We start from the raw sequence: 11,223 nt of genomic DNA, 5'->3' as shown, positions 1-11,223 counted from the left end.
CGCCGCCCACAACAATACACAGTCCTGTTATTTAAAAAGATACAAGAACAGAGGCTGTAACAGACGCTGTGTGTGCGACTAGAAGGGTCTGCCACACCCATGAACATTCTACTGACCTTGCTTCCCTGACCTAACCACCTCCTCCTCCCAGCACAGGAAGGGGTGAACCCAGAGCCAGTGGCCCGCTGAGGCCCGGAAGTTAACCACCTTTTCCAAGAGCATACAGCTGCGGATGTCCCTCCTTGCAACAGGAGAGCAGGATGAGGAAGGGAGGAGAGCCCCCCGGGGGGCAGGGCCCAGACCCAGCTCGCTCACCAAGCACCTGGGGCAGGTTCCTGCATAGAGGGAGGAATGCTTGAGGGTTCCAGAAGCAAGCTGGCCAAGCACCGGGGCCAGGACCCCGCCCACCAGAAGCAGGCTCAGATCCTCCATTTCCTAGCCTTGGCTGGGCTGGGCTGGTGGGCTCTGGATCCAGGCATCTGAGCTTTCCCGTTCCCTCTGCCCTGCAGCTGTGGTGACCCCTGCTGCCGGCCAGGGGCTGCAGAGCCCTGCTACGGACCACCCCCCGCCCCCATCCTCAGTCCACAGAGGAAAAGGGCCACAGATAGAGGAGGGGGATGGGGCAGGATGCACCTGGCCTGATGCTGGAGTCTCGGGAACGGAAACAATCGCCTTCTTCTAGGGCCAAGACTGAAAGACACCAGCCCCCTTACCCCCCTGCTTAGTCCTTTACCTACATCACTCTGCTGCCTCTGAACTTGCCATAAGCAAGACTCACACACGTAGGCTCTGTGCTGAGCATTATGACAAGCATCATCTTTATTTACCCCAACAGTCACCCTGGAAACCAGAATCCTCCCCTTCGGAGATGAGAACACACTGAGTTGCCCATGTTCTCACGTCTTAGAAGGGGTGGGGCTGGGACTCTAAGCCCAGGGCAGTCCGATTCCACCGCCCAGCAGCAGGGCCTCCCTGTGCTAAGCGCAGGCCCAGTGAGGGGGGGGGGGGTTGTTTCACTGTAGCTTCCTCGCATGATGAATGGGCCTGGTGGACAGTGCGTCCCCGCGCTTCCAGAGCCTGGGTGAGGGGCCTGGGGAAGAGCCCAGCTAGAACCTACAGTCCAGCATCCCAGTTAGTGTGAGGCCCGGGCTCCGGGGCCAGCCCAGACCAAGAGGGGAGGCCAGGCTATCCCAGCGAGGGAAGGAGAGAAAGCAGGGGGCTGGCTCTGCGCCGGCGGAGGGCTCCCCTTACTCACCAAATCCTTTCACAGGAAACCCCTCCGGGCTGGCTCTGAGGGCGGGCCTCATTCTGGATTTTCGGACCCTTCCTGGAGGTCACCAAGGCCATTCCACCTCGCCAGCTCTACCTGCCTGTGCACAAGGCAGTGTTATTTGGCAAAAACTAAACACACACTAACGATCAGTTAGAGCATCAGTAAGAGCCTGCCTGGGGCACACGGGCTATAGACTATGATAGAAGAATTAACAGAGGTGAGTTAGAAACTCAGTCCCAGCAGCACATTCATCTGAAACTTCAGGATCCAGATCAGGAAACACACAAGAAACCTGGCGGATCTTGTGCGTCCCTCTCAGTCACACGTAAATCAATTCCCAGCCGGTACGGCCCTGAGTCCAACCGAAAAAGTGTGGGATGGACTGTTTTCTAAGTCCCCGCTGCCCTTTGGAACAAGTTAGGTTGTTGTTGTTGTTGTTGTTCTAACTTGGTTTAAATCCTTTTAAGTCGTGAAATACTACATGACTTCCTGCTTCTTTCCAGAGAAAAGCCTGTTTGGATTCAAGGTCACTGTTAAGTGAGTCACCTTCTTCCAGGGCTATGGACAAACTAGCAATTCCTCTGCTCCTTCACGGCAGCTAGGATCCCCTAAACAGGGGTTGCCCCGACCGACGGCGTTCAATGCCGATTATTCCTTCAACATCAAGTTAGAGCAGTGACTCGGGCACGTTTTCTCTGATATTTAAAAAGAAAATAAGTCCTGAGCAGAAAGTGGTGTCGTCTCCTCACTGAAAGTTTGTCTGCGCCTCCTGCCATTTTTCTTCCAGTTAAAGTGATCTGCTTTAATGTTCGTATAATGCTTACATGTTCATCTATTTAAATCGCCTACGACGCTCTAGGAGTCAGCAGGTTCTCTCCTGACAGGGCGTGCTATAGCACACGCTGTTGACTGGAACAAAGCAAGTGACAGGGCCCCCCCCCCCCCCCCGGCGGCGGGGGGGGGGGGGGCTCAGCCAGCTAAGCTTCCCACTCTTGATTTCAGCTCAGGTCACGATCTCAGGGTCCTGGGATCGAGCCCTGCATCAAGCTCGGTGCTGGGCATGGAGCCTGCTCGGGGTTCTCCCTCTCCCTCTGCCTCCCCTGCAACACCTCCGTCAGGCCCCCTGCTCACCGCGGGGTCTGCTCCTCCCTCTGCCTCTGCTCCTTGCATACGCCTTCCTGCTCTCTCAAATAAATAAAACCTTAAAAAAAAGAAAGAAAGAAAGCAGCTTACAAACAGGCCGCGATGTTCCCTCGTTTACATATGTGGCCGTGTGGGCCCGGTGTGGAGCGGCACGTGACAACTTGAGAGCCGCAACCTCTGCTGAGGGACCCCAGCTTTACCTGTAACGCTCCCACTGAAGCCAAAGAGAATGTACTCCTTATGTAATTTGTGTAACTACATGTTTCTTTGCAGGCACAAATACTACAAAGCCATTATTTATTACTTCAAGCCCATACAAGGCCATCTATCCCAGAAACATCCTGTTGACCTTTCGTTACTGATGGCCTGCTTTTTTTTCCCCCCTCGTCACACTTCTGCTCTAAGGTCCATCTGGCAATCCTACTTCTTAGCCTGGCCCCAGGCAAGCTGTGCCCCAGCTCTCCACATCAGCGCCCCTGCACACTGTCCTGGAAGGCCCTTAGCAAGTCCCGCTGCCAGGCCTTTCCTTAAGGAGTTCCCGCAGCCAGAATGCTCCCTACCTGCCTCCCTCCTTAACCAAGTCCTACTCATGGTTCAAGGCCCAGCAGCGACCTCTCCAGCCCTCTGGCCAGAGCCCTATAGCCCCTGGCCCTCATCTGGCCCTTAGCCTCGGAGTTCAGCCCTTTCTCCGAAGATCACGAAGGACACTGACGCCTCCTTTAAACTGTCATCATGGCTGACTGCTATCAGGTTTATATTATGAGACTGTAACAACGGTCCTATGAGTCGATACTATAATCATTATTGATAGAGCCCAAGTTCAAGCTCAGACAGGTCAAAGGCCCAGCCCAAGGGCACACAGCCAGTTAGGGAACACAGCCTGTTCGCTTGCCTCTCAGCACAAACCTGAAATGTCATGAGAGCCGAGACCACAACTAACCTGTTCGTGCTGGTGAGCCTGACCTTTACCAGTCGCTAAATAAATACGAAGTAAATGACTAATGCCTGCAGTGTCTTGAAACGTAAGCACCTCCCTTATGGAGTGATAGCGGCAAACATTCCGCTCACCTGCCGTGCCCAGGACTGAACGGTTCCAGACGGTTCCGCTGAGTACCAGCAGACACCCCAGGTGGCGGGCGATCTGTAGTATCAATGCTAGGAGATTGAAGGAAACTTGTCAGAAAACGTAAGCAACTTGTCCCAGGTCACAGAGCAAATCGACTCAGGCCTGCCTGGGGGCTCACCTTCCCCTATTTTCATCACCCGCTGCTTCCTCTCCCTCTTCTCCAGGCTGCTCTAGTTTTCAGGGGCGGAAACTATCTGTGGGTAGTGAGGTGACTTTCCTCCCACTATTCAGCAAACCAGCCAGTGCGGGTTGTGGGAGCAAACCAGGGACGACGTACCTGTAGGTCCCCCTACTTCCACCCCACCCCCCATCACTGTGGGCACATCCCTCGGGGCTTGTCTTGCCGCCTTATCCAGCACACCTGTAGACAGTGAGTGGAAGTTACTGGACACCCACCCCCTCCCACTGGGAGGCTAGTGATGAGAGAGGCGGCCCCTCTTTACATGGGTCCACTCTTCACATGAAGGACGGCCTGGCCATCCGTAACAATGGCACTGCCCATGGCGGGCTCCTGGGCACTCACCACGCACGAGCCCGGGTGGGTGGAAACTCGGTGAGAAGCTTAGCAGCTCCATCCAGATGCGAATTGTCCCTCCCACACTTCCCGGGCTGCAGGGGCCTCCATTAGAGCCCCCGAGGAGTCAGAATCCACACCTCTGCAAATGGGCCCGCTTTCCCAAGGCCCCCCTGCCCAGGCCTTCCCTGGGCTCTGTGGGTTTTGACACCTCTCTGCAACCTGGCAGGGGGCCACCTCTCACCTTTGGTCCAGATAAAAGCTCAGGCCTGGAGGTGGCCGGCCCAGCCTCCCAGAGCCCACTGCAGCCCCGGCCATGGCCCAGTCCCCTCCTCTGCACAGCCTCCTGGGCCACGACCACTGGATCTTGCCCCAGGGCTGGGGCTGGGCCGGCCACCCGGACTCCACGTCCCCGGCCTCCTCCTCAGACTCGTCGGGCTCGTGCCCCTGCGACGGCGCCCGCGGCCCCTCGCAGCCCGCGCTCCCGGCCCGCAGCGCCCGCGCCACAGAGGCCGCCCCGACGGCGCCAGGACGAGCCCGCAGCGGGCCGGCGGGCGGGCAGCGGCAGAGCGCCAGCGAGCGCGAGAAACTGCGCATGCGCACCCTCGCCCGCGCCCTGCACGAGCTGCGCCGCTTCCTGCCGCCGTCCGTGGCGCCCGCCGGCCAGAGCCTCACCAAGATCGAGACGCTGCGCCTGGCCATCCGCTACATCGGCCACCTGTCGGCCGTGCTGGGCCTCAGCGAGGAGAGCTTGCAGCAGCAGCGGCGGCGGCGGCGGCGCAGCGACGCGGCGACACCTCCGCGCTGCCCGCTCTGCCCCGACGGTGGCCCCGCGCAGGCGCAGACGCAGGTGCAGGCGCAGGTGCCGGCGGGCGCCCCGGTCCTGGACTCCGCCGCGACCTGGGGGTCCCCGCCCGCCTGTCCCGTAGCACGAGCGGCGCCTGAGCTCCTGGGGAGCAGGGTGCCTGACGTGGATCCCTGGGTTACACCTCCTTACTGCCCTGCGACGCAGTCGCCCATGCAACTCTCCCAAGGGCCAGCCCCTGAGATGGCCCTTTGGACACCGCCCCAGGCCTGGTCCGCAATGCAGATGTCCCCAGAACCTAGGAACCAGGCCGTGCCCTGGACGCCGCCCCCCGCGGCCCCGGAGCTTGCTGTCGTATACCAGGTATGCGTGCAATCCCATGCCACTCATGTCGGGGTCCTCCCCGGGTTCATTGGGAGATGGAGGGAGTGGGTAGGCGCCAGCCTGCAGACACTGTCGTGCTCTTTAGGTCCTGGTTTATCTAATCCAACCAAGTTAGGGTTAGAGAGAAAGTGAAGGGAGTATGGAGAGGACCCTAACCTCCCGGGGAAAGAGGTGGGGTCCCAGGTCATTAAGGACACCACCACGGAGCAGTCTTCGCAACCACGTTAAAGAGGGGGAATCCTCAGACTTGCTCCGGAGGCAAGATGAAAGGTAGCGAGAGCTCCTGGCAGGGAATTCGCTCCAAGTGCTCCCCTAAGGTTTGGGGTGAAGGGAGGCTGGTTAGCATCAGGGGTGGTGACTTCCAGAGTAGATGGGCTTGGAGCTGGTGACCTTCTTGTTTCCTTTAAGCTTCATTTGTTCATGAGGCCCATGAGTGGATGAATCATGGTCCATAAAAGATCATATTAAGAACCAAAATTTACTGCTTGATTGCTGTTTGCCCAACACCGTTCTTGGTGTTGTACATGTACTAACTCAGCCAGCCCTCCAGCAACCCTGTGCGGTCGATACTGTTATCATCACCCCATTTTACAGATCAGAAAACTGAATAAAAGAGGTTGAGTTCTTAAAACTAGTTAGCAGCAGAGGTGGGATTTGAACCTCTGGAGCGTATCCCCGGAGCTTCACCATTTTGCTTCACTGCATCCATGGTACCCAGAGCTGTCCAGAAGCTGCCAGCCACGCTCCAGGGAGCATCCAGGTTCAAGGTCTCAGGACATGAGGCAGTGGGCCACTAACCAGCTGCTTCTGTCTCTCTTGCAGGGTATCGCTGTGTCTCCGGACTCCTGTCTGTTGCCAGAAACCCCACCCCTCCTCTCCCGCCCAGCATGCCAGAGACTCCAACCTCAGGCCCCGTGGGGATGCTGGAGTCACAGTGCCGACGTGCTCCCCAGCTCAGAGGACCAGGGAACAGTCCCTGGCTTCCAGCTTGGTGACCAAAGCCCTTCCCAGGGCTCAGGCCTGCAGCTCAGTGGCTGCCCTGAACTTTGGCAGGAAGATTTGGAGGGGGGCCACCTGGGCATCTTCTAACAGCCTTGCCTGTCCCCTTGTGAGCCAAGAATCAGCCCTCTGGTGTGCAGTGTCCCCCTCCTTTGCTACGTGCTGTGGTCTTAAAGCTGTTTTTAAGCCAAAGACCTCTTTCCCAAGTGATGTCTTTCACGGAGGTAGTGTTCGAAACAGAGCGTGGGGAGCTGCCCTGGCTAGAGTCGGCGCTGGGGGAGCGGCCTCTACTCCTAGGCACCCCCCAGAACGACCAGTGTCTGCAGAGCACGGCTGAGGAGCAGGAAGGTGCTGGCCGCTTGACCACGGAGTCGGCCAGGCTGGGACTGCTGGGGGTGTGGGTTCTGGGGGTGGGGGAAGGGGGAGAGAAACCTGTAGGCTTGGATTTTTTGTACTTCTTTTAAAAACAACAAAAATGGGGCGCCTGAGTGGCTCAGTGGGTTAAGCCGCTGCCTTCGGCTCAGGTCATGATCTCGGGGTCCTGGGATCGAGTACCGCATCGGGTTCTCTGCTCAGCAGGGAGCCTGCTTCCCTCTCTCTCTCTCTCTCTCTGCCTGCCTCTCTATCTACTTGTGATCTCTCTCTGTCAAATAAATAAATAAAATCTTTAAAAAAAATTAAAAAATAAAAACAACAAAAATGTGGGCTTGGTCTGTTTTTCTTCCATCAACCTGGATTTTTATTGCCTTTGGAAAAGGAAGAATGTTCCCATCCTGCAGGGAACTGTCCTGCTGCTCTCCACCCCTCCCCCTGCCACCCCCCACCTGCCCTCTCCACCCCCCAGCTCCCCTCCCACTGCACCCCCGCCCCCCCCCCCCCGCCCTGAGGTTGCGTGTGCCCTCCCGCGCCACTGTGACAAGTCTTTATCTCCAGGGGCTGCCCCCGGCCTGCTGTGCTGGTGGCACACGTGGGGGTTCACATTTGAGCCTGTTTGCTCGCTGCCAGCCCATCACCACGCCCTCGTCCTTTCCTCTGCGCGCATTCCCGCTGACTGACGCAAAGGGCTCTTTCACGATGACAGCGAAGCGTTTTTGAAGGATGCACTGTGGTTCGCTTCCACAAGCGAGGGCGGGCGTATTTGTTCCGAGGGCTGCCATGAGGAAACAATGCGCACGGGGTGGCTTGGAGAACAGAAACACCATTTTCTCACAGTTCAGGAGGTTAGCGTCCAAGGTTAGTGTCAGCCGGGATGGCTTTCAGATGGCCGCCGTCTCTGTGTGTCCTCACGTAGCTACGCTGTGGTCTGTGTGCCTGGCTCAATCACTTCTGGTAAGGCCCCCAGTCATACTGGATTAGGGACCCCCCCATGAGAGCTTCCTACCTCTTTATAAGCGCTCTCTCCAAATACATTCTCGTTCTGAGGTCCTGGGGGCTAGAACTCGCCCGTGGATGTTGGGGGAACACAGTTCAGCCCAGAAAACCCAGTGTGAGGTGCCCGGGAGAAAACAGTCCCCAACTAACAGGGTGGATTAGAGGAAAGAAAGCCGTCAAAGCCGGGTAGAGGATGGGAATTTAATAAGGTACTTAGGGACCAGAGAGGATGACAGCTGGTGGGAGGTGGGGCTGACCACGCTCTCTTCCTTGAATTACCCGAGCATTGGTTTATGCTGCCTTGAGCGGCACCTCCAGAATCTGGAGGAAAAGAATTGCCACCCGCGGTCCGTTGACAATGGCCGCCATGGGCTGGAGCCAACCGTGGTGGTGACTTCATTGTGTCTATACTGACCGGGGTAGGGGAGAACCGCAGGATGTCAGGGGTGGGTACTGAAGGGTGTTTGCCAAGAGGGGTGAGTGGGGAGTGACCCAGGCCAAAGAAACAGCATGTCCAGAGTTGACAGAGGTGACGAATAGGGTGGGAAAAGGAGCTCATAGACAAGGTTGTGGGGACCCCATATGGCCTCTTTCTTGGGTGATGGCGAGGCACTGAAGGCAGGGAACTCAAAATGAGTCGGTCAGAGGTGCAGGTGGTCCCTTGGGCTGCGTGGCCACAAAGGAGCCGGGCAGGGAGGCCATGGTCACGGCGCCGGGCGAGAGGAGGGGCAGGAAAACCAAGCACAATCTGCCTGAGCTCTCAGCTGCACGTAGGGCCAGCCATCTGACCCGCTGATGTGCCCGGTGACATCAGGCAAGTCACTCCCTCTCCGTGCCTCCGTTGCCCCATCTCCTAAAAGAGGAACTGGTTTAATTGCCCACCGAAGTGGCTTCTTGCCCCAGCGTTCTAGGATTCAGGTTCTTACCCCAGGGCCTCCTGTCCCTAGGGGTTGCTAGCCGCAGCTGGAAGGATTAGAAAACCTCACCCAGGGGGCGCCTGGGTGGCTCAGTGGATTAAGCCGCTGCCTTCAGCTCAGGTCGTGATCTCAGGGTCCTGGGATCGAGTCCCACGTCGGGCTCTCTGCTCGGCAGGAAGCCTGCTTCCCTCTCACTCTCTCTGCCTGCCTCTCTGCCTACTTGTGATCTCTCTCTGTCAAATAAAAAAAAAAAAAAAAAAACCAAAAACCTCACCCATGATTACATACAGCGAGGAGATGGATACAGGGCACGACTGACCTGGGGGCACGTTCCACTCAACCCTTGCTCACAGTATAACTGAGCAAACTGAAACCTCCCTGAGCCTCAGTTTTCTCAGCTGTGAAATGGGGATAGTAAGAGACCCAGTCCCTCAGTTTTCTTAGGCGGGGCACGTAGTCATTGCTGAATGGAGCCACACCACCTTGCAGTCCCGAGGTTCCCTAACCTGGCTGCCTGCCGAGACACCTGGTTCTCGGGGCCACCCTGAGAGCATGAGTCAGCGCAGTGAGCGGGGACTTAGAAACCTGGGGCTTTAGAAAATCCTTAACAGGTTTGGGTTCAGTGGATATCCCCCACCCCTTCATTTCATAGCTGAGAAAACAAGCCCAGGCAGAGAAGCCACTTTCCCTAGCCCCTGAGCTAGGTAGGGATGCCTGGCCCCTGACTCCCTATCCAATGCTCTCTCTCTCCTACCCTAGAAGACCCAAGGTCTTGGCTCCATAGTCTCACAGAATCTGCACCAAAGGCAAAATTAAACAACTGCCCATCTCCTTCCTTTGGCTCCCAGGGGGTTGGTCGCTGTCGGGACAGGGAGAGGTGCTCGCTGGTCTAGGCACAGAGGGCCATGCCCTTCCAGCTCCAAGGTCAGCTCCCCCCTCCTGCAAGGGCTGGAGTGGACCTCAAGAGAGGTGCAAAGGCAGAGGAGAGAGGTAGCCTGCCAGTGTTGCCCGGGAGACACCTGAGATACGTACGACTAGAGTGAGGGGTCCGGGAGCCGGGGCGCTTGGGCTGATTTCCCACCCCTGTCCTCAGCCTCTGCACGGGAAGGCTCAAGCCTGCCTTTCAGGAGCCCGTCACCTCCTTCCGTGGCTCCATCCTGGGCGTGCCACTCTTGACTGTGCCTGTCTGCTAAGGGCCTGGCAGGGGAGGGAGAAGCGCTGCTGCCCGGAACGACGGGTCTTCCCGCACCTTCCTGGGGACCCCCCTCCGTCACCAGCCATAGGAGAATGGCCATTCTCTCATGACCCTCACTGTAGAGGACATGCCTCCCAAGGAGCCTCCTGGGTAGGGGGAGGTGGGAGACCTCCCCCCGCCACCCCGATCCCCGTCCCTGCCCAGGGTCTGCCTCCCCACTGGCCACTTGGGGGAGGTTCTGCAGGCGGGCGTCAGGCTCTGGGTGCCCTCGCCGGATTCGCGGGGACCTGATTTCCTCCAGACACCCAGGGCACCTGAAGGCCAGCCTGGGGAGCCTCGCAGTGGTGTTGGGTGCCAAAGACCTCGCCCCAGCTCTAGATGGGGGGAGGCCTTCTGTTCCGCAGGCTTGGGAGCCGGCATCTCGCTCTAGCCCCACAGACTTACGCTTTCTGCGCCTCAGTTTCCTTATCTGCAAACCTGAGATAAGAAAACCAATCCTTATCTCCTGGGACTGCTGAGACCCCAAGGAGATAATGCGCATAAACACTTGGCCCAGTGCCAGGCACAGAGCCGAGGCGCCCTGCAGACTCCTCTCCCTGGAGGCCAGGTCTCTCCCAGGGACCCTGGTGGGGCGGGTTCCTCCCCCAGCGGGACCTCCGGAGGGGGCCTGCCCTCTGATCCCCAGAAGGTCAAGTGCCAGCCATAGCTGCTGGGCACTGGCGACAGGAAGGTCTGGCCCTGAGGGGCTGGGCTGAGGGAAGCCTCCTGATTAGTGGAGGGAATCCACCCATCCCCCTGGGCTGCTGTCTCCCCTTGGCCCGCCACACCTTTGATGAGGGACTGCCTTCCCCGCCCAGCCCCACCCCCACTGCTCCCAAGGCGGAGGGGATGCCGGACGGGCAGGGCCACCGGCCAGGAGACCAGGCTAAGGGCAACAACACCCAAATCTCCCGTGGGGGGAGGGGGGCAGTGCCCCAGATACCTGGATCCGGGACTCTCCTTAGATCCACACCCCTGCTATCACCTTTATCGTGCAGATGTGGAAGCCAAAACCCAGGGCTTTGGGTCAATTGCCCAAGAAACTGGCCAAGCTGTGCTCTGACACCAGGACCCTGGTCTCCGGGCCTCCAGCCCCAGCGACTCACTTGGAGGAGACCCCCAAGGAGCCCTGTGGCGCGTCACCTCCCATGTTCCCTCCAGCAGCTGGGGGTGCTCACCGGGCCCCGGGGGTGGGGGGCTGAGGCTGAGGTGAGCTTCCAACAACCTGGCTCCATTGGCCAAGAAACTTCCTCCAAGGCCAGTGTGGGCCATGGAGCCATGTGGGTCCCAGACCTTCTCCTCAGAACAGGAACTGACCCCCTGCTGCCCCGGGCAGTCCGGAGGGCACCGGCCTTTCTCTGCGCGCTGCTCTTGAAAACAGCCACTTCACAAAGTAACATCCCCCCTTCCACCGTGGGTCCGGGAGAGGAGATGAGACAGCCCCTCGGCCAAGAGGG

At 58.5% G+C, this 11,223-nt stretch overlaps 1 protein-coding gene and 1 long non-coding RNA gene across 4 annotated transcripts; one reads left to right on the top strand and one right to left on the bottom strand.

Moving 5' to 3' along the window:
• Window positions 1–816: 816 nt before the first annotated feature.
• Window positions 817–4,863, bottom strand: LOC123943231. 3 transcript variants are annotated; one of them, XR_006818599.1, is made up of 4 exons: window positions 4,301–4,417; window positions 3,485–3,571; window positions 1,256–1,370; window positions 817–1,113 (listed from the first exon to the last, which is right to left on the bottom strand). It is a non-coding gene; the product is annotated as an uncharacterized LOC123943231 (long non-coding RNA). The 3 variants fall into 3 exon arrangements; XR_006818598.1 differs by lacking the exon at window positions 4,301–4,417 and adding an exon at window positions 4,732–4,863 and having other exon boundaries at window positions 817–1,370; XR_006818597.1 differs by having other exon boundaries at window positions 817–1,370.
• Window positions 4,307–6,737, top strand: MESP2 (mesoderm posterior bHLH transcription factor 2). The gene is made up of 2 exons (XM_046007214.1): window positions 4,307–5,224; window positions 6,068–6,737. Exons 1-2 carry the CDS (start codon window positions 4,373–4,375, stop codon window positions 6,332–6,334), a joined length of 1,119 nt encoding a protein of 372 aa, XP_045863170.1. The 5' UTR covers window positions 4,307–4,372; the 3' UTR covers window positions 6,335–6,737.
• Window positions 6,738–11,223: the final 4,486 nt, after the last annotated feature.

The sequence above is a fragment of the Meles meles genome, chromosome 6 (assembly GCF_922984935.1).
Source record: "Meles meles chromosome 6, mMelMel3.1 paternal haplotype, whole genome shotgun sequence".
Classification (NCBI taxonomy): Eukaryota; Metazoa; Chordata; class Mammalia; order Carnivora; family Mustelidae; genus Meles; species Meles meles.
This window is presented reverse-complemented; position numbering and strand designations above follow the sequence as displayed.